This window comes from Mauremys mutica, chromosome 1 (assembly GCF_020497125.1).
Source record: "Mauremys mutica isolate MM-2020 ecotype Southern chromosome 1, ASM2049712v1, whole genome shotgun sequence".
NCBI classification, from domain to species: Eukaryota; Metazoa; Chordata; order Testudines; family Geoemydidae; genus Mauremys; species Mauremys mutica.
The window spans coordinates 253,132,983-253,156,807 of record NC_059072.1 but is presented as its reverse complement, the minus strand read 5'-3'; the positions used below and the strand labels follow the sequence as shown (position 1 = coordinate 253,156,807).

General features: G+C 40.2%; 1 protein-coding gene across 1 annotated transcript in view; it reads right to left on the bottom strand.

Moving 5' to 3' along the window:
- The window catches only part of RASA3 (RAS p21 protein activator 3), a 198,257-nt gene that overhangs the window by 129,141 nt on the left and 45,291 nt on the right, over positions 1–23,825 (bottom strand). The window contains exon 2 of the mRNA XM_045007204.1: positions 7,784–7,901. Within this exon, the coding sequence (XP_044863139.1) occupies positions 7,784–7,901 (118 nt within the window). The remainder of the gene's footprint in view (positions 1–7,783; positions 7,902–23,825) is intronic.

The window sequence follows — 23,825 nt, the reverse complement described above, 5'->3', positions numbered from 1 at the left end:
ATTCTAGTTGATACTGACTTCGCTAGTGCTTTTATATAGTCTGTTGTAAAACTAGGCAAATATCTAGATACGTTAACGTACGCCCTGGAAGACCTCTGCGTACCCCTGGTTGAGAACCACTGTAATAAACCACCTCCACAGGAGTGAAATTACCATTCAAGTAATTAGCTAAAAAATGACACATGCAGAATTCCTCACTGTACAAAATGAAATGTTTCAGCCATGTTTCAATTTTAAACCCTTTCATGTGTATACAGAGTATATGAAAAAACAGCTGGAAAAAATACAGGTTCCGTCAGTGCAAGGAAACCTGAATTAGAAGACATGGTTGTAGATATGGCAATTTCCTGGCAGACTTTATTGAATTAAGATTTAGTATTTTACAGATCCATTGTATTAAATGAATGGTTTATGTATTATTGTGGGCCGGGATTGTATATAACCTCTCAAAGGGGGAAATGTGACAGATATGGAACCTGGGGGTTCAAAAGATTATACTGAACAATGTACCAGACAAGAATGGAGTTTTGGAACAAAAAGTGTTAAGTCATTTTCCTGGGGAATATCTAGGGGGAGGGGAATGCAAATTCTCCACCTCCAATTATGCAAAACCCCAGCCTTTTGAAGCTTCACCCTGAGGAGTTGCCCATTGTCTACTGATCACCTGTTACGTGAGGCCAAGGTGAAAGGTGCAATCTGAAAAAAAGGAAAGACTGAACGATTCACAGTTGGTCTGGTTCTGAATCTGAGACAGCCATGAAATTGTAACTGTGTGGCGGGGTGGGGAGAAAGAGGGTGGGGGAGAGAGACAGTTATGGATTTTGTAAGACTGACACCTACCAGAGTCCAAAGCTGGAGTTCAGGGTGAGCTCTGGTAAGCTTTTTAACATGCATGTAAACAAAATGTTTAATTTCTTTTTTTCTGTAATGCTTTCAACTGAAGAATAAACATGCTTACTTATGAAGAGCTGTACAATAACTTAGAACTGCAGGCAATTACACTATTCAGAACCTCTGCAGAGAAAGCAAAGAGCAGGTGCTGGCCCTTCAGGTGTTTTGGCTTGCTACGGATATCACAGTGTAGGCAGAGAACTGTGCAGCCTGGAAAACCCCTGGTCTCAAAAGAGAGAGACACTTGGACTTTGCCCAAGGGAGGTGACGGCTAAGGAGCTGGGAGCCTAGAGAGGGTGCCCTCGAAGGAACAATACAGGTGCAATTGCCCTGAACTATGACAATTGTTTCAGGGTGACAAGTATATTCAACTTTATGCATATGTTCACAGATGATTGTAAAAGAAGCCCATAGGTCACAAACGGGAAACAGTTTGTCATTTAACAGTCACAGTTCAATAAAAATTTAAAAAAAAACAGAGGTTTTCACTTGTTTGCTAAACTGAAAAAACAGCAAAGGTTTAAATTGTCAATAAAAAGGTGACGAGAGATGTAATTTTTGTGATTTGCTTTCATGGGTTGCAACACCCAAGTCCCTATTACTCAGAGACTGTGCAAGTTTTGACAAGAAGCCCAACCAAAGTATTAGAAATTGAGAATGGGGGCCAGAGTTGAAGTGCTGATTTAATATCATTTCCATGTTAAATCTCATCATAGGCTTACAGGGAATAGTTTGCAACAAATCTGGTGGAGAGGTAAGCATGTGTGTCTTATTTATTCGGAGCTGAACACAGCCACCCATATAATTAGTGTTCCTTTAGCCACACATTAACATCTAATTTATATGTGTTGGATCCCATAGCTCCCTCAAAACTTTGACAAGATGCCATTAACCTTCAAACTGCATGAAGAGCTGTAACAGATGAAAACAACCTGCTGCACACAAGGCTGACAATGGTTCCAATAGGTGTAAGTAAGCAATGCACACTTCCTAGAAGATGATCTGCCCGTCTCAAGAAAAAGAACTACACCTGCAACTCCTGCTGACTTTGACACATCCTTTTGTGGCAGCCATTAATCCACTCCTGTCCAGTGCTGCTGGCCCAGTGCCAATCTTGGATGAACAACAGCATATCAAGACCAACAGCTATGTCCTTGCAGAGCGGCAGCAACTCTGGGATAGAGAGACAGGCATGCTGATGAATTTCAGAAGCCCTAATTTACATCCACCTGTTTGTAACCTGGGATGCAAATCATAACTAGGCTTAACAGGCTACTCACTGGACTGGTCACAGTGACTGCCACAATGCAGAAATTTGGCTTAGCTCCCTCCTATCGAGGTCATTACAGGGCAGCAATGCACACGATCAAATATGTGGTGGAGGAGTGCACAGTTAAAAGACTGGAGTAGGATGACCAGATGTCCCAATTTTATAGGGACAGTCCCGATTTTGGGGTCTTTTTCTTATACAGGCTCCTATTACCCCCCACCCGCTGTCCCGATTTTTCACATTTGCTGTCCTGTCATCCTAGACTGGAGGGTGGACTGCAACTCCTCCCTCAATGATGCAGCAGTTAGATAGCTGAACGAAGCAGCAGCAATTTGTACAAGCAGAGGCACTGTAAAGACATTGTTAAAAACAGTTTCCTTCTTGAATTTATTTTATTTATTCACTTGTTGGGAGAATGTTCAAGGATGAAGGGCAAATCCAACTGGTAGCGTAGAGGTAGGTGGGTGTTGGGATAGTCAGGAGGGATGCTCCTATGAAACAGATGAACAAAAGCAGTAACATGCCCCTACCCACCCTCAAAAAGAGATGGAGCTAAAGGTAGATGCTAGCTGACATGGTCAAGGGGGAAGAAAGGCTATCCCGGGAGACATGAGGAAAGCAAGAAAAGCCAAGAGCTGACTTGGAAGTAGACGCTCCTTGGTCAACAATTCAGGATGAAACGATTGTAGTTTCCCGTGAGCACCCTAACCTGCTGATTTCAGACTAGATTCAGCCTACGACTTTAATTTAAATATGTCTAAAGACAGATGGAATTTCTCCCAAGGAAAGTTGTTATTCCTATAACAGAAAAGCTTATTTTCTTAATGGAAAATAATTATTGGATTAATCCAGTGAAATTACGTCAACTAAAACAGTAAGCCCTCCTGTGATGTGGTTTAATGATCATCCAACAGGAAAAAAAAAAACCACCACCTGTGTAATTCCTAGTTCTGAGCAACAAGGTTACACTTGCTTGAATCAGGACAGAAATTAAGTGACAATTGCAAAGTTACTTTTGTGGAACTATTTCAAGCTTTAGACGTGGCAAATTCTTAATTACAGCAAGAACTTTAGACAGCAACTTTATGTCATTCATTGCTAAACAATTCCATTAAACTGGAAGGTGCTAACAACTTCATGATAAAACATAACTGTCCTAACTCTATGTGGCTATCAATCTACACTCTGTGAGGGTCAAAATCTACGCTATACATTTTGCATCTCAGTCTCTCTTGCCTCAATTCAGAACACAATAAAGACCCAAAATAAAGGTCACAAGAAAAATATTAAGTGCAAGAAAACTTGAGTGGACAAATCTTATGAAAAATCAATAGGCCTTGTGCTCCTAAATCAGTTGGGACTTTGGAAAGTTACACCTCCTATCTATAATCCCATCAGCTAAACGACTGAATATTTCCAATGTAAAATGTTTCACATTTAAAATCAAGATTGAATATTTTTCTAAAAGCTATACTGCAGGAATTATTTTGAAGTTTCAGGGTATGTGTTATACAAAGGATCAGACTAGATGATCATAATGATCTCTTCTGGCGTTGTAATCTATAAATATGATAACAGGAGATAGGTAGTGAATTCTAAAGTAAACCCTAACTCTGATTCCACCACTGACGTACACGTTAAATACACGTATGCAGCCCACTCCACCCAGATTTCTTTATTTAAATATAAGGTGACCAGAAATTAATTTTGGGGGGAAGTAAATCCCTTTTTTCCAGAATACATACATGCCTGAGTTTGAGTGATCATGGGTTAATTCAGTGTAAACTAAATGGAAGGATAAGCAAAAATAAGTCTGCAACAAAGGTCCTTGATTTCAAAAAGACAAACTTTAAAAAAAATTAATGGAATTAATTAGGGAGTTGGACTGGACTGAAGAATTCAAGGATCTGAATGTAGAGGAGGCTTGGAATTACTTTAATTCAAAGTTGTAGAAACTATCTGAAGCCTGCATCCCAAGGAAAAGGAAAAAAAATGTAGAGAAGGGTTGTAGACCAATCTGGATGAACAAGAGTCGCAAATGGTTATTAAAAGAAAGCAGAAGGCCTATAAGGAATGGAAGAAGGGCTGGATGAGCAAGAAAAGCTCTCTCTTAGAGGTCAGAAAGTGTAGGGAAAAAAATGAGAACTGCCAAAAGCCATTAAAACCATTAGTAAAATGGTCTTTAGACATATAAATAAAAAGGAAACATGGAAACAAGAAGTGAGACTGCTAAATGCTGAACATGGGGTAGAAATTAAAGATAATCTAGGTATGATCCAACACCTAAACAAATACTTTGCCTCAGTTTTTAATATGGATAATGAGGAGGCTTGGAGAGAGTAGCAGGATCGCTAATGTGAACAAAGATATGGAAGAAGAAAATTACCACATCCAGGGTGGAAGCTAAACTCAATCAGCTTACTGGTACCTAAATCAGGAGGATTCCACCCTAACATATTAAAGGAACTAGCATGTGAAATTACAAGCCTAATAGCAAGGATTTGTAATGAATCTGTAAACTTGAGGGTCATACTTTATGACTGGAGAATTGCAAATACAGTATCTATATTTAAAAAAGATAAAAGAGTGATCCAGGAAACTACAGGCCCATTAGTTGACCTCAGTTGTATGCAAGGTGTTAGAAAATATTTTGAAAGAAAGAGTGAACGACATAGAAGTAAATGGTAACTGTGATTTTAAAAAAACAAACATGGTTTTACAAAAGGTAGATCATGCAAGACCAATTTGATCTTTCTTTGAGAATATAACAGATTTTCTAGGAAACGCAGAAGATCTAATCTACCTAGATTTCAGTAAAGCTTTTGATACAGTTCCACATGGGAAATTATTTGTTAAATTGGAGAAGATGAGAATTAATACAAGAATCAAAAGGTAGGTAAAGAACTGGTTACAGGAGAGACTACAACAGGTTATACTGAAAGGTGAACTGTCAGACTGGAGGGAGGTTACTAGTGGACTTCCTCAAGGACTGGTCTTGGGACCAATCTTATTTAACATTTTCTTTAATGAACTGGTCACAAAAAATAGGATTGTGCTAATAAAATTTGTAGATGACAAAGTTGGGTGGTATTGGGGAGGATTGGAATACCATACTAGAAGATATGGAGGACTTTGAAAACTAACATAATAGAAACAGGATGAAATTTAAGAGGGTAAAAGTCAAGATCATGCACTGAGGGACTAACAAGAATTTTTGCTATAAGCAAGGGATGTATCAGTTTGAAGCGACAGAGGAGGAAAAAGACCCAGGTGTATTGGTTGATCACAAGATGACTGTGAGCCACCAATGTGATGCAACTATGAAAAAGGCTAATGAAGTCCTAACATGTATCAGCAAGGTATTTCCAGTAGAGATAAGGAAGTGTTATTACCAAATACAAGGCACTGGTGAAACCTCATGTGGAATACTGTGTGCAATTCTGGTCTGTCAGGTTCTAGAAAAATCAATTCAAAACAGGAACAGGTGCAGAGAAAGGCTACGAGGATGATCAGAGGAATGAAAAACCTACTTACATGAACAGACCTAAGGAGCTTGGCTTGTTTAACCTATCAAAATGAAGGCTCAAGGCATACATGATTGGTCTATATGGGATAAACACCAGAGAGGAAAGGAGTTATTTAAGTTGGGGCCAATGTTGGCACAAGTGGATATAAACTGGCCATCAATAAGTCTAGGCTTGAAATTAGACAAAGGTTTCTAATGATCAGAGGAGTGAAGTTCTGGAACAGCCTTCCAAGGGGAAGGGCTAAAAACCTAACTTGTTTCAAGACTGAGCTTCATAAATTTATGGAGGGGCTGGTATGATGAGATTGCCTACAATGGCATATGGCCCATCCATGAATACTATCAGCAAATGTCTCCAATAGGCAGATAAGGGATAATAGATGGGGAAGGCTCCGAGTTACTACAGAGAATTCTTTCTTAAGTTTTTGGCTGGTGGGTCTCGCCCATATGCTCAGGGTCTAACTCATCGCCATATTTGGGGTCAGAAGGACTTTTCCCGCAGGTCAGAATGGCAGAGACCCGGGGGAGGGGAAGGGTTCCTCTTTCCTCTGCAGCATGGGGCACACGTTACTTGTTGGTTTGAACTAGAGTAAATTGTGGATTCTACATAATTTTAAGTCTTTAAATCATGATTTGAGGACTTGAGTAACTCAGCCAGAGGTTATGGACCTATTACTGGAATGGGTGGGTATGGCCTATGATGTGCAAGAGGTCAGACTAGATGATCATGATGGCCCCTTCTGACCTTAAAGGCTGAGAGTCTGTGCCTAAACTTGTTCTCTCTATATTTTAGGCATTTTTAGGCCCCAACAGAAGTTCCACTCCTTGCTGTGAGTCTGTACCTGTTCCATTCCATTCTACTATTTTACTCCTGCCTAGTTTAGTCTTACAATATACCTATCACATGGTACGGGAGCGCCTTAGAATCCATTTCTCCCAACTTCCAAGCCTATGTTTTAGGCATTGCTTATGCTGGGGAATCTATCCCAAAGGCAGCCATCACTGTAGCTGCACTGATGCAAATTCCTAGTGTGGACAGCCTATTGGCACTGGTCTCTCAAACTGGTGGTGCATTAAACCATGGCAAACTGCCCCAGTGAAAATAGCTGTTTTTTCTGTCTGCACTACAGGCAAGCATCAGTGCAGCTATAATCTGATAGTTACAGTCAATTCAGATATGGAAGGTAGACAAGGCTTTAGCCACAAGATCATAGGTCAGCAGCAGCGGGTATAATGAGGAGCACTACCACCAAGGAGGCCAGTAAAGTGCCTGGAGAAAGAGGAGAACTAGATTCTAATAAAGGGGGTCAGCATCCTAGTATGTGTCACTGGGGGAAAAGCATTCCACACCTTCCCCCCAGGAGACAGCTTACCAGCAAGTAGGGAACGCAGAGAAAAAAGCTGATTTCTGAAACCCCTTCTCACTCATGCTTTGCCTGAATACCCAAGTGATCTGGTAGTTTCAGAGTGGCTGGAGGAGAAGGAAACACACCCATTCACCACCAACTGCCTCTCAAAAGAGCAAAGCTAGCCAGCAGCAGGAGATTGGGATTTCAGACAATTTAGCACTGTACCTGCCATCTCAGGATTTTGCTGTAACTGCTTTTCCCTTTCTTGTAGTCTCATTACCCTCTCCCCCACTTTTGCACCTCCAGGAATGTGCAGAACAAAACCCCACTGTAGTTTTCAGCTCTGATAGAGCATCAGTTATAACAACAGTACGAAGGAAAAATCCCTGACAGCTGGATTAAATGGCACGGTTAAGCTGATAGCTAAAAAGCATAAAGGAAGTTCAAAAGCAAGTAAACTAGAGAGCTGCATTAACTGTAACCTCCTTGGAAACTAATTATGTGCTTCCTCTCAGGACAAGAACCTTCTCACACATAAATGATAAAAACATAATTAGATGCCAGGCCATGATATCCATAATAATGCTATTATTATAGTCCTACAATTAAAAAAAAAATCAGCTATGTTCTTCTCCATCCCACCAAAAGATCTATTTGGAATACTATAGAAATATAATATAAACAGAAATGTTCTAGGGTGTTAAAAGAACTGACTGAATATATCTGCATACAAGAAATATTTGTTACCATAGTGATTTCTCCACTATTTTGGTCCTGAAAACCTCCTCCTGGTCCAGGTTTACAGTACAGTAGCAATCCCTCATCTTGTTTGGCCCCGGATACGTCGGAAGATTTTTGGCTTCTCCTAAAGACAAAACAATTCAAAGCAAACTTTAAATATGAGCAGATATTGATAGTATATCAGTGGTTATATTAAAAAGTATACACATTACTTTTTTATTTGGCTGTAGAATGCTTCCTACCGGGTCTTTATTTAGAAGAATATTTTCAGTCCTCTGATAGGAGCAATGCTCATGTAGAATGGCAGGCAGTAAGCTGCAATATGGCAATGGTAAAGGAAAAAAAATTCAAAAGCACCTAAGTCTCTTATGAAAATACAACTTTACACCTTAAATCCCATTGACTTTCAATGAAGCTTAGACACCTAAGTCATTTTTGATAAAACAGAGTTTAGGATAAAATTTTCAAACCACAAGAGACTGCAAATAAGGATTTTATCTACAGCTCTGCTACTCTCCAACGTGCTAGCATGAAATGTGACTTAAATGATGCACCGGAACACGGAGTGTAACAACACTTATCTCATAAGGTGCTTTGAAGTTTAATTAATGCTTGTAAACCCCCTAAGATCTTTGGAAAGAGATACTGTTTAAGTGCCAGACATTAAAATTAATTTGTTGGACAATACGCCTTTGCTTATTTCAAAACTGCAACAAGAAACAATTACATATCCTGTATCTAAAAGAAAAGGGCTGGAGAATAGAGGACAAAGACACAGCAGTATAAAATTCAGAACTTAAAAAAAAAAACAGAAATGAGACTGGAATAGTAGTCTCTCCCTCTACAGGTCCATCAACAAGCAAAATTGCAATCTAAGATTGCTTGGCACAAGGACAGCCCAAACAAAAGCTTAGGAAAAGAAATCAGATAACTCTCCCCACAGCTTCATTGAAACACCTTAGCACCACTTGGCAAGTGTTTTGACTTCAAGGCCAAGCCCTAACTCCTCTGAGAGCTTAAGGAAGCTTCACTCTGCATGTGCTCTTGTTTGCACTTCACTTCTATGGTACCTACAGATTGTTATCAGATGTCACATGGACTGACTAGAGCATGCTCCACTGATAAGATATAAGGGAAAAAGCAAGATCAGAGAGCAAAGCTTATTTGTGAACATAGACAGAAGAGAAGAGTAAAATCTAAGCAACAGGAACAAGCGTAGCCTGTTTATCAGACATCTGCAGTTCAGTGCAAGTCAGTTCTAGGAGAAAAAAAAATCTTTTTCAGTCCCCAAGCCGCATAGCTTCACTAACAGGACCAATTTCACTTCATCCCAATCTCATTTTGAGTCACACAATCTCTGCAGACATTGGGCCACATTTAGAGGTGACCTAAATGGTCGTGTAAATGAATCAGCAAATGGATGCAACTTCCATGCTGATGTTGGAAAAGATGAGTTGTAGCAGTAAAAGCAATTCATGGGAAAAGAAGATTAAGCAGGCTCCCATCATCTACTTTAACAGGAAGGCAGAAGGTGGTTTAGGATGCAACATCTTTCTTGACCACAGGACAACCTGTGTCCCCCCTTGGGATGTAATTTACACTTATTTATGATTTAACTTGCATCATAGCATCTCTGCATTTAACCTATTACAATAAGAATGCCATCCAAAATGATGTGCATTTGATCGCCAAGACTAACACCTGAAGACTAAAGATTTGTTATGTTAAATAATTTTCTACACTTAAAAGCTAGAATGTATAAAGCTATGTAGTTTGGCAAACTTTTAACCCTTTATTTTTATAGCTGAAAGATGATAAACACAATTTGAAGTGTTACAATGTGGCCAATAAGGCTATATTTCAAGTTTGTTTTATTTTTCTTTTTTAAATTAAAAAAAGCTAACTTCTCTAAGACCTAGCTGATGCCACATGGTAATGCCTCAGTGCGTTCTTCCACTTATAGAAAAGTCAGGAGACAAATTACATTGGGTTTGTACAATTTATTACATCATAGACTACGTTCAAGGAAACTTCTTTTTCTCTCTGCCTTAGCCTCACCTCCTCCAAGTCCCAGAGAAGACTTTCTTTTCTAGTTTCACCTTTAATCGTATGCTGGGCCAGCGCCTTTCTGGCTGAAGCTCCCTCCAGAGGGAGTCAACAGGAAGCATCATAGGAGGGTAATAAGGAAACCTCCCTTGTGGGGGCTGAGCATATTACCAGGAAACTTTTCAAATTTCCAAATTAGAAACATTTTTTTAAAAGGAAAACAACATAGATTAAGTTTGTGAATTTTCTCCTCCCCTAAAACAGCCTCTTTTCAGAAACTCTTCATTTTTGAATAGTTTTCTGTGATAGACAATGTCCTCTCTAGTATTGTAACCCACTGAAATTCTAAAATAGCTAACTTTAATTGGAAGCCCATTTTGTTGCTTTTTAATACAAGAATTACAATATAAAGATAAGGAGAATGCAGAAGTAGTGATGTATTTGGATTCCAATGAAAAACAGTGGTTACTGGGTCTCTGAGTTTTATTTGACAAGGAAGACTCATGGGGACTGAAAATGCTGTTTATCGTTGCCCTTCAGCGAAAGTGTCTGAGTTAGAGGCACAGAGGAAGAAAAGTGGGAACTTGTGATTTTTCTTCTTCCACTTTGAAGACCTTGACGAATCATGGAGACTATAAACAAGGAACTACCATAACTGATCATTCCCACTTACCAATCATGTTACGGACTTAACCGAAGAGAGTCAAACCCCACACCACACTATTTCTGTGTTAACTGAGACACACATCAAATGACTACTTAGGGTCCTATATAAGAACAATAATCTGAATTGTTTAGTGAGCAGTCAGAAAAATCAAGCATCCAAGGAACACCTAAGGACTCTTAGCCCTCAAGCCAGACATTCAATGTCAACAAAACAAGCCCCCGTAGAATTTCAGCTGGTGTATAGTGTCATTTAAACAAAATGTTCCTTCTTTGGGGTTATTTCACTATTGCCACTGGAGCTGAACAATTCTGTTCGCATTTGTTGGTCTGAAACAAAAACACTCATGAAGTGATTATGTTAGAGAGACAAGGTGGGGGAGATACTATCTTTCATTGGACCAACTTCTGTTGATGAGAGAGAAGTTTTTGAGCTACACAGAGCTCTTCCTCAGGTCTGGGAAAATGACACTCAATACTTTCCCAATTTCTTCTATTCCAGCTGCTGTAGACCCATTGCATTATGCATAGGTTTGGTCTGAAGGCCACTGAAGTCAATGAGAGTCAGTACTAGCAAAGCAACAGAGTGGACTGCAGTACAGTATTTGTGATGCTGACTTCCCCTGGTGGTATGGAGTGTAATTACAACTTACGCGAGAACTGCCCTCTCCATGCAGCATAAAGAAAGTGGTGGCGTACGAAGAGATGTCAGAACAGAGAAACACAATAACCTAGAATGAAGAGGCACGGAGAGAGGGATAGCTCCATGGTTTGAGCATTGGCCTGCTAAACCCAGGGTTGTGAGTTCAACCCTTGAGGGGGCCATATAGGGAGCTGGGGCAAAAAACCGTCTGGGGATTGGGCCTGCTTTGAGCAGGGGATTGGACTAGATGACCTTCTGAGGTCCCTTCCAACACTGATATTCTATGAATGTGTCTTCCCAACTCTCACTCAGCTTCCCTCCTCACTCCAAAATTCATGAGTCCCTTCCTTGCTTAAGAAGAGAGACGAAGCAAGGCAAGGGATAAGGGCTCCCATGGCAGATGGTGCATGAGGTGAAAGAGAATACTGCTTAGGTGCCTAGGGACATGCAGCTGCTAAAACAGAACAAGAAGCAAAATAAGATTTGAATTTTTCTTTTTGTAGCTGTGGGAAGAGATTCCTAAACAAACATCCAAAAAGATGGTCCCCCCCCCAAAAAAAAGAAGGTTAAAAATAATTGTCAATGTTTTGAATCATCTAACACTTATCTGTTGAACAAAAACATATTTTGCACTATTTCCTTCCCTTCCTCCCCCCTTTGCATTACCACCTATGTCATCAGATACCAATGCATCCACATTTTAACCTTCAAGATTACACACACATCACATTGCACATGTCTGGAATTCACATGGAGGGAAGGGAGGGAGATTGTGAAAATAATACAGCTACCAACCTGCCCAGTGCCTCCCCAAGAGGCCATGATACTGCTGCTGAAATGGAGTAATGCCACCAAGGATCCTGGACAGTTGGAGGGATCTGGTTTTATGTGGCTCTGACAAGTTTGGGTGCAGATATTATGGACAGTTCCATTGGGATTGGGGGAGGAGGAGAAGATACATGTAAATCAGGCCTCTGAAATCTCTACTTTTCTGAGCTTTTGGAGTGAAATATGACAATCTTTGCACAACTAAATACCCATTATACACTCATATACTAGCTTATATTAAGCAATAGCACTTATAACACTACACCCATTAAGGTAAACTTAGTTATGTATCCCACCAGATTTATGTTTTGAGATCATCCAGCACTAGGAAACAACTTATACTAGATACATTTGATTTATTGAGTGGGTGAAGGGGAAATCAATCCCCTTAGGCTTAGACAAACAAAAATCAGTGAAAAAACAGCTGAGCTTTCTACACCCTGGCATTCAATTGCAGGCAGTGGGCAGAGAAACTCAAGGACAGAAACAAAAAACAATCTGAAAATGGGCAATATATACACAAGCTATCATCAACAATGATTCACTTTGCTTCTATTGTACTCCGTACATATCCTCTGAACATTCTCACTTGCAAGCATGTCAAGAATAAAACAAAATGATGGGGTTAGCTAACCTCCCCCCCAAACACACAGTTCTATCATTACCAGAAATTCTAACTTCTACTTTGAGGTTTCGAACAAAACATCTTTCAAGCTTTTATTTTCACTCCCCATAAAATGTGCATGAATCAGCAATGAGTCCAAAATGTAATGGCCTTCATCATCATTTATGCTGAAAGTATTCTTCATGTTTAGAACCCCTTGTCTGAGTAACTCAGGATGAGATGATCAGATGCTAACAAATCTGCAAATAGGACACAACGTAAGGTTAAATGCCACTAAGATGTAAACCATTCTTTCCCTATTTTAGTATTCCATTTAGCCAGGCTTGCAATAATGTAGAGAAATGCTCAGGTGTATAATGATATTTCTGAAACATGTGCTGACTTTTAGAAATATATGTATATTGATCACCGGAGGCTGATGATGCACATCATCCCTTTATTGCGTGTGGCAACTTCTTTTGCTATTTTAGGCATTGCAAAATATTAGTAAATCAATATGCATTGATGAAATATATACGTCTCTGGACTATTAAAATGGACAATCAACTCATATCTGTCTGAATTTTAACCATCTTTAGTTACAAAGCAAGATCCAAAACTAATGTAACAAATAAATTTTGGAAAAAAATTCTGTTCTCAAAATTTATTTACTTTGTGCATTTAACAGTGCTTTGTCCAACTGACTTTGTATAAGGCATATGGTGTAGCTGACCATGCACAGATGCATTGTCTTTCACAAAGATGAAGGGAAGAGAAAAACATTTTAAAATAGGAAATTGATTAAAACCACAAAATTGGTAGGCGTACTCAAGGACAATTATACTATTGTACCTCATTTATAATATCCTAAACTCAAGATATTATTGTTTTTCCTACCTTCTTCCTTTATGTAACAATGCCTTTAAGGTCACTGCAATTTTCTTTTATGTTGAAAGTAAATCACAAATCCAATGTTATCTAATCAAGCAATATGTAAAAATGAAATCTATTTAAAAAGCCAGTTGTGATTATAAATATTCAATTTCTTTGAATAGGTTTATCTTTGTTGCTTTAAGGCTTTAGCTTGATATTAAATAGAGCAAAAATCCATAGCATGCACACATGCACCCACACACACATGCTTACCGGTTCAACAACAAAACTGACTATTAGATTTCTAAATCAGGTCACAAATAGCCATCTGTGAAGTGATTCCACAGTCTGGAGAACCAGATTTTTAGCTGATCTGCTCTTAATGTAAGTCATTGCCTGCCAGCATGTTACATGATAGAATTGTTTGTTTCGTTATGAGGATCAAGTTAAAAATATAATTTGTCACATCAAAACAAATTTGTTTCAACCACCACATTTATGTGCACTATTCTCCAACCCCCCCACACTTCTCCCACTGTGGAAGCTCTAATGGTCCCGGTTGATCTATTGCTAATGGAGGGAACCATACCTGTAGAACTGAAATAATCATTTTGGCACCATCCACTACATCACAGCTCATGTTACCAATGTCTCCCCAGATATCAGCACCACCAATGGAGGGGATATTTCCTCCTCCACCTTTTCTGACCACAAACAGCTCTACAACTCCCAGCCGGGAACACTCCCCATGATCGGGATAGCATCCATCCCTCCGAGGCATAGACACTAATCGCCAGAGATCAGCCACTTAGCCAAGTCAATGTATAACTCAGATCTTACCCAATAATCACACTGATGCCAATCCTTTAGTAACTAAAAATTAAAGTTTTAATAATAAAAGGAAAGAAGAAGAGAGTTAATAATGGTTAATAGATTATGTATATACAAATAATTACTAAAGTCCTTATATCAGGTTTGTAGCAGTGATGAATAGACTGCTGGCTTGTAAAGTCTCTCTGATGATCTTCCAATCTTTTGGAAGATCCTCAGTCCATAGTTTTAAATTGTAAATCAAAATGAAACATCCGCCAGTGGCAATAGCTGTAATGCTAGTGACACCTAACTCAAATATACATCAAGATCGCATAGCCAGAAATTCATGTAGAGTGGAGATATCGCAAGTTGATACATGTCAAACGGTCATTTTCACAAACACGTCGCAGGTAGATGGTTAAGAATCGAGCGAATACTGTAGAAAATTGTGTGCCAAAGAATAAAGAATAACATGTCTCAGCATTATAAATCCAAAATGTGAGTGAGTATCTTTAAGCGTTATTAAACCTTAGCGTTATTATTGGGCTGTGTAATTATGAACTTTTCTTTATAACTGATTCACATGTAATAAATAAAATCCATAAAAGAAAAGTAACAGCATTAATGCTTAATAGACCAAGAAAGGGATGATGTCACACTCCAAGCGGATAACCATGAGGAAGGGGATTACTTTCCAAACAACCAGTGTCAGGTATAATGTCGAAAAAGGTCATTTTGTTTCCGTGTAAACGCTCTAACTGTTTTAATAGGTGAGCGTATGTTACTAATCACTGAACCTTTAGGCAGTGAAAAAACATATTGGGATAGCTGCAATGTGGTTTAAATTGCCAACCATGTGGTGGGTGTGTCAGCCATCCTTAACACTATAATGCTTGCAGTCGGGAGCACAGTACATAATACTCAAATACCCCATGGCAGAAAGAGGAAAAAGAAAACACTTGGGAGCTGAGTATCGTAAATGAAAGGCTGAGAAGGAAAAGGACCAAGCAGAACCGTAGGGATCCTTCCTGAAATATCTTCTCTTTAATCCAAATAAAGATGGAAGCAGTTCACAGCATCCAGATGAAGGAATTTTATTTGGAGATGAGGGTAGACCACATCCACAAAAAAGCAGTCTGAAAACTTACTTCTAGATGAAGGACGCTCACAGCATCAGACTGATATGGAAGTGGAGAAAATGTATTCACCTTCAGAGACCCATGCAGAAATTGAAGTAAATGAAGTAGAAGGAAGAAAGGATGAGGAGGTTACAAATAAGTTACAGTATGGGGACCCAGCTTCATGGCCCAGATGTGATGACAGTGTACGACAAATTCTCGTGGAACTTGGACCCGAACAACTTCATGAATTTCCCTTCCCTAAGGATGGAAATAAAAAAATTCTCTGCTCAGCATTACAAGAGGAAATTCATTACTAGGGAAGAAATTCATCGAAACTGGTTACAATATTCAGTGTTGAAGTACTGTGTTTCACTTTTGCTGCAAGTTGTTTAGAAATCAAGCAATTGGCACATCACTTACTGAAAATGGTTCGAAGGACTGAAAAAACGGATCTTCAATTCTCTCTTTACATGAAAGTAGTACAGAACATTTGGAATGTTTTCAAAATTGGAAAGACCTTGAATTACGATTGAAAAAAGGAAAAACTATTGATGAAGAAAATGTACGTGTGATCAAGAAAAAAGAATATTGGCAACAAATATTATAGTGTCTGATTGCTTTAGTGAGAGTTCTCGGTGGGCAAAATTTAGCATTCCACGGCTGCAGTAGAAATGAAAAATTATACACTCCAGGTAATTGAAACTTTTTAAAATGTCTTGACTAACTAACTTTCTTTGATCCAGTCATGAAGGAGCATCTACGTAAAATAACCGATCATGAAACACAGGTTCATTACTTGGGAAAAAATATGCAGAATGAACTCATTCAAATCCTAGCAAATGTCATTAAAATTGTAGAAGCTGCCCATTCTGCAAAAGACTTTTCAATAATTCTGGACTGAACACCAGATGTGAATCATGTTGAACAAATGATGATCATTCATTTTGTGGATATGGAAAAGTCTGCAGAAGAAGATAATGTTGAAGTGCTCATAAAAGAACATTTTTTGAGTCTCATACCACTGAAGGAGACAACTGGAGTATTTATGACAAACTATTCTACAAGAGCTTGAAACAATGTCATTATCTGTTGAAAACTTACATGGCCAAGGCTATGATAATGGGAATAATATGAAGGGTAAAGACAACGGTGTGCAAAGGAGAATGATGGAAATCAATCCTAGGGCCTTTTTCGTTCCTTGCAGTGTGCATTCTCTGAATTTGGTTGTCAATGATGCTGCTAGATGTTGTTTGGAGGCAAGCAGTTTCTTTGACCTGGTGCAACGTGTTTGTGTGTTTTTCTCAGGCTCGACACATTGTTGGGAGATTCTGACTCGCCATGTGAATTCTCTAACTGTGAAACCACTTAGTCAGACAAGATGGGAGAGTCGCATTGATGCTTGGAAGCCTCTTCACTATGAGCTTGGAAACATTATGATGCCCTAATTGAAATTTCTGATACTACCTTCACTGTATCATATGGCAATACGGCACGTTCAGATGCAGAAGCTCTTGCAAATGGACTTTTCAAGTTCAAAGTTGTGACTTCACTCATTTTGTGGTGTAATATCCTTTTCAAAATTAACCTCACTACAGACACTGATAAGGGCATAAGTGCACTGGAGGTGCTCATATGCAGAGTATTCCATTTGAAGACCAACATTATGACACTTGCAGAGTTATGTTGGTGAATGTTTCCCAAGAAGCAGAAAAACAGAGGAAAAATTGCCACCAACAAGGGGTGCATTGATACCCCAATCCTTGGGGGGGGGGAAGGGCAGCGATAGCTCAGTGGTTTGAGCATTGGTCTGCTAAACCCAGGGTTGTGAATGCAATCCTTGAGGGGGCCACTTTGGGATCTGGGGCAAAAATTGGTCCTGCTAGTGAAGGCAGGGGGCTGGACTCAATGACCTTTCAAGGTCCCTTTCCAGTTCTAGGAGATTGGTATATCTCCAATTATTACCTATTACCTGGTATCAAGAGGGCAAACTATCAAGCAATGGAATGTCTCTGGGATGATCAAACACATCCAAAACTACCCTCCCCTATTGGGCCTGGATAAGTCTTAGAGGATGGCTAATCACACCAGTTATGCGCTTCAAAAATCAATCCTTCAGCTAATCAAATGCTCATGTGCAAAGACCAGATGCTCACCATCCTTCAAATATTTGGCCAGTAGTCTGCCTTGTATGGAGATGTGCAAGTGTGACACAGACAAGGATCAGTGCAAAAATGTGTCTAGTGGTGCCCTACATTGGTGATAATTTTGATAAATAAATGTTTTCAGTCCTACATGTCAAGGCTAACTTTCCTAGGATTACCAAAGATCAATGTCTTATGGTCTGGGGGGAAGGGATAGCTCAGTGGTTTGAGCATTTGCCTGCTAAACCCAGGGTTAAGAGTTCAATCCTTGAGGGGGCCATTTAGGGATCTGGGGCAAAAATCAGTCTGGGGATGGGTCCTGCTTTGAGCAGGGGGTTGGACTAAGTGACCTCCTGAGGTCCCTTCCAACCCTGACATTTTATGATTGATTATATTTATCTCAAAGCAATGCATCCCTGTGTTAAAGTATAATGAAAAAAAATGTTGATTTTTAAACATTTTCTTGAATATATAGCTACAGAATTGTTCTAAGTTTGTCATGTTTGGTACCACCATGTTCCTGGGAGAAAGGGCTTTCAAGTGATACCCAACTCAACCACTTTTGAAGACAATGAATTATCAAAATTCCCATTAACTGGATCACCTAGTGATGGGAGATGGAGGTGGGGGAGGGAGGAGGGCAGCAAGTTCTCCCTGCCTGCCACACCACAGAGGGTGACACCATTGGAATTATGATTCTGAAGATTTTGTGGATTCCAGAGGACACCTCCCTTACCATTCCATCACTAACTTGCCCTCAGAAGGAGATTTTACTACATTCTTCTCCCAGACCATATGGTACGTTACATTCTTGCAATGATTCAAAATGATCATCAGCTGGTCACACTTCAGTCATACCAAGCAATTTCCTCTCAAGAGCTAGGCTAAAACATACAAGGACTCTTTTCCCTGAGATGTTCTAGCCAACCGCAAGAAAACAACAGGGGTTGGGAAGTAATTTTAACTTGTACGGTTTGTTTTGATATATACACTAAACATGTGAACATTATGTCCATGAGATGTCTTCTACTCCATCTACGGTCACCTGTATTGTGGAAGATACTCTCTTCTTTTTCCATACAAATTTAAAAGCATTTGACTATTCATGTTAATCTCAGTATGCGCAGACTGTGATATCATTTGCTATCACAATTAGATGTTCTTGTTAATGTAACCCCTTTGGGGTTTAGAGAGCATGGCCCCTTTAAATCTTTTATCCTATGTGGGGAGGGGGAGCAGTGAGAGAAAGGAAGGAAACTCCAGGGGGTGGCTCTGGGGCTCCAGAGAGAGAAGGGCTGCAGCCCGCAGGCCCTCACAAAGTGAAGCAGCAGAGAACCTGCCTAACGCCTGGGAAGGAGAGGGTGGCCAATCGGGGACACCCCAGGACAGGAGCCAGGAGGAGCACTGAACCAGGGAGGAATCGCCCGAGAAGGACAGGCCAAAGCTGGACTCAGTATCACGGCTGCCCAGAGCTGCGTGGGGCTGTGAGTACTGGGGCTTGTGACTCTGCATTAGGGACAAGGAGGGAGGCTGCTAGCTAGTTAAGTGGGGAGGTGGTCGTTCTGTGTGGCTTTGCAGAGAGCGGCAGAAGAGGGCACTGAAGGGGTTTGTTGGGGAAAGTTCACTGGCACCAAAGATGACCAGATCACCAAAGACTCACCACTGGACTGGAACTTTGCTCAGGACTCCTGAACTCTGCGTGCAGACACATTTCTCAGTGTCTGCCCTTCCAGACTGTGCTACCACTGGGCCAGTGGGGCCTTGGTTTGAATGTAACCCTGTTCTACTGCTCCCCCCCATATTTCCCCTTGTTGTTTTTCTCCTCTCATCCCTCTGTAAATAAATATTTCCCTTTCCTATATCCACTGTACTTTTCCTGTGGGTGGGTGTGTTCACTCTGTGGGGGGTTGAAACAGGTGCCCCTGGGGTGGAAGGGATTTCTCCTGCTGCATTCCAGCGCGCGCTCTCTCTTGGCCAGAGCTGCCTGCAGAGCAGACTCCATCTTGGCTATGAGGGCACTAAAGTTACATTAAAAGTCTCTGGAACACATTTTTGGCAACACTATTTAAGTAGAATGGGTTAATCAACTGTACAGTGTGATGTCTGGGTACATTCATTTCTATCTTAGGGTTTTTTAGAATGTGCATCACCATGATAAACACTTCGCAGGTAAATTAAATGTGCATAGTCCATAGTGGACTTAATAGAATTTTCTGTTGTTCTCCCTTCTTTCTTGGCCAGCGTGGATATGCATATTTAAGGGTCTTCCTTGTTTGGAGGTGTGAAGACCAAAGCCTTAGTCCATTGTCAGTTTGTCTGTCTTGGGTATTTATAGGGCTCCTACCACCACAATATCTGAACACCTCATAGTCTTTAATAAATTTATCCTCACAACCTCTCTGTGAGGTAGAGAAGTGCTATTCACCCAGTATGACAGATGGAGAACTGTAGCACAGAGAAACTAAGAGACTTGCCCAAGGTTACACAGGACATCTATGTCAGAGCTGGAAAATGAACCCAGGTCTCCCAAGTCTCAGGTTAGTGCCCTCCTTCTTTGTATTGGAATTCCATGGTGATGTACTCATGGCAGCCCATCCTGTTGAAGCTGACATTCAATCCCAGGTGCAGTGAATTACAGTAGCCCCATCTGGAAGTGGCAACATATGGATAACCATGGCCAGATCCTCATCCGAAAGGAAGGATTACAGATTCCTAGAAAGATATTGGAGGAAAGAGGCTGTTTTCTACCAATGATACCTAATTATCTAGGGTTAGTGATGGGTCAGACCGGACCCCCAAACTTTGCACCAATCTGATGAACAAATGAGTACAAAGGGTAGGTAGAGGCCTTTCATGGAAGAGCATGTAACCCTTTCTAGTTCTTCAAAGAACTTCCCCCTTCCAACTAGCATCAACTTAGCTTGAACTAGTTTTTAAAATGGTCTATTTCTTCCTCTGTTTGCTTTACAACAATTGTGTGGTCTGAAGAAAATAATGTACATTAACAAACCTATGTAACATCTGAAGTCACTGGATTTGACTACTGAGTGAAACTGAATTTAAAAAGCCACTTGGAGGCGGTGGGGGGTGTTAAAAAAAAAGTGGCTAATAAAAGTGAAGCCGTTTTGTACGCATTGCATTGATCTTTTAAAACCAGAGACTGCCTACTAAGGGTGATGCCTTAAACAGGTTTCACTACAGTTAGCCAGTTTTCCCAGTTCCATTCTGGGATAGTAAGCTTTCTGGGTTCCTTTGATCTGATTTTCATTTCTGATTAGTGGAAGACCCTTTGGGATCAACATGTTAACAAGTAATAGCACAGTTGGTTAACTAGTTAGCTTTTTAATTACTTTTCAGCTTGACTTCTATTTTGAAGAATGCTGTTTGGACTGAGATGTCTCTCATGTAACTTCCAAGCTGCATGCGCAAGAGCTCTTGAGACTTTTCCTAATGTTTTTAGCAGCGCAGGGACTGACTGTAGGTTTTTTCGCACTCCTTAAAACTGATAAATTGTGACCTTGTTTAAAGCATTTGGTTTGTGCAGTTTCTTTCTTTTTTTAATATTATTTTTGTAAGTGAATAGAGTCTGAATGAGAGTGTCCACACAGGACTTAATGTAGTTTAACTAATCCACTTTAAATTCACACATTTACTTAATTCAGATTAGCTTTTCTGAGTATCCCCATATAAAAATGCTCACAGAAAATATTTTCTCCCAGCACAGACTGAAAGTTTTGAAATCACTAAACATCTGTTGAGGGAGAGAGTGTATTAAAACTGAAGGATGAGTAAAGCAGCCAAGACGAAGTAACTTTGAGATGTTTTTCCATGTGCTGGGCAAACAGTTAATAATTTAAACTATTTTTAGAGAAATAATATAAAACAGAAAATACACGTAATTAATTTTAAGTGTCCATTAATGTGACCAAAATCCTATCCTGAGCCTTTTAAGTGTTTCAGAATACCATCATACTTCAAACAGTTCCTCACATGACCGTGCTGTTTGGAAGTCTGGTCAGCATCCATGGCCAACATGTGTAATGTCCTTGTACATTTCTGTAACATGACCAGGAATAGTTTTCTGAGCAGGAAGTAATCTCTGTAAATATTTTATATAAATGAAAATGAATTTACAAATCACGAAGAATTCATCAAGCAGCCTGATACTCATTTAGTTAATTTGTTTCCAGACTACTTCATTGTGTTCAAGGGGCCACAACTGTGTGGAAACAAGACAAAAATTACAAAGGAATAATGCTATTGTCATTTCCCTGTTTTAGGGCATTAATCATCCAAATCACCACACACAAAAAAAAACCCCACCACAGAGACCACTTACTTTATTAGGAAAAGTTAATCTCAGAACATTTGTAAGGTTTCATTTACAAAATAAAACCAGATGTGTGATTACAAATATGATAATCGCCTAGGAGTTGAAGCATTGCCAGCAGAATAAGAAACTAACTAGAAATATTCTGTTTCCTTCAGTAATTCAGTTGCCCTAATTGTCTTTGCTTTAAGACTACTCAATCAGAAATACCAATGTTAATCAAAACACTCACCACTCCTTTGGTCAAGTTTTAGTCCAAGCTCAGACAGAACAAAATTTTCAATCGCCTGGCTCAAAAAGGCAGCCTAAACACTTAAACAGGACCAATGGTGTTACTCATATTCAAGGTAACCTTGAAAGCCAAGCTAACTGAGGAACATTTCTCCTTCCAAAAACAAGACCTCCCACAACAGCTTCACTATTCTGTTCTCAAATTTAAGACTCATGAGGGCTGGAAGTGTTTCTTGGCACCTCTTTCATGTCCACATGCAAGACCCATCTCTTTGCCTTAGGTTACCCTGAACAATGCAAAGTTTTTTGAAAGCCAAAACCTCACACACATTCCCCTCTATCTTGGGGATTAGAAGAGGTAAGCGTAGGGGACATAAACCTAGTGAAACTGTGGTACTCTTGTGCAAGCCAATGTAGACAACTAACATTCTTAGATACACTGCTACCTCGATATATACCACCACCCGACATAACACAAATTTGGATATAACGCGGTAAAGCAGTGCTCTGGTGGGGCGGGGCTGTGCACTCCGGTGGATCAAAGCAAGTTCAATATAACACGGTTTGACCTATAACCCGGTAAGATTTTTTGGCTCCTAAGGACAGTGTTATATCGAGGTAGAGGTGTACTAGTGCTCTATTGGTACATGTATTCCTTAGGGCAGGAGTCTCAAAGTCCCGGCCTGCAGGTCATCTGTGGCCCAAGAACCCCCCCACTGCGGCCCGCGGAGGAGAGACCCATGCAGCCACACTGCTGGCTCTGTCTGCTGCAGGCACCCCCCCCCCACAGCTTTCATTGGCTGGGGGAGAAGGGCAGAGATACCATCACTAGTTGCTGGGCAGAGTCAGCCATGGAGGCAGCGTCACTTTTTTCCCCACAATTAATATAAACAAGTCAGAATACTGAACACAACTATCTGATGCACACCTTGCTGCAATCCTGAAGGTTTCAACGGCTCGGTCACTGAGGCCAAACATCAACAAATTGACAGAACTGAAGCGTTGCCAGGTGTCTGCAAACACAAACTCTCTGGCAGTGAAGAACTGTATAAAGTTGTATGACAGTTTTATTATTTTTAAGAAATTTGAAATAAAAAATGCAATATTAACTTTTTTTTTCTGAACACCATCTTCAGTGACATTATTGGCCTGCTGGAAGGATTTGAGGACTGGCACTGGCCATAAGGTAAATTGAGTTTGAGACCGCTGCCTTAGGGGCTTAGCTGGTAAACATTTGCCTATTAAAGGAAATGAAGGAATGTTAAAACCTAGACTTGGGCCTGTCTGAAATGAAGTCCTTTCTTAAGGAGAGATCCTTGCTCATGAATTATGCTTTCTTCATTATATCAATTGTTTACCACAGCACAGGAGATTTCTCTTCAGGGAACTCGGTGTGGAACAAGAAACCAGAATGTCATTTCCCTGACAGTGACTGGCTTGAATTTAAGTTATTCAGCAAAACACAGGCTACACAGAGATTTACCCTTCAGAGTTCAGGTAACTCCCAAGCCCTACAGAAGGCGAGTAAGGAACTCTGCTCATAAACTGCCTTGTAATAACTCAGTCAGCTTCCTCTACTGTCTGGGGGCACTTACCAATGCATACATTTTAGCTGGATCAAAAACTAGATGCATGCTTGACATCTCCCTCCCTATTTACTCTGCTTTTGTCTTGCTAAGTGAACAAGATCCTTACATCCACAAGCTCTGATGTGACTGTGCATGGGTAGGGGTGGGCGCCTTTTGCATCACTGAC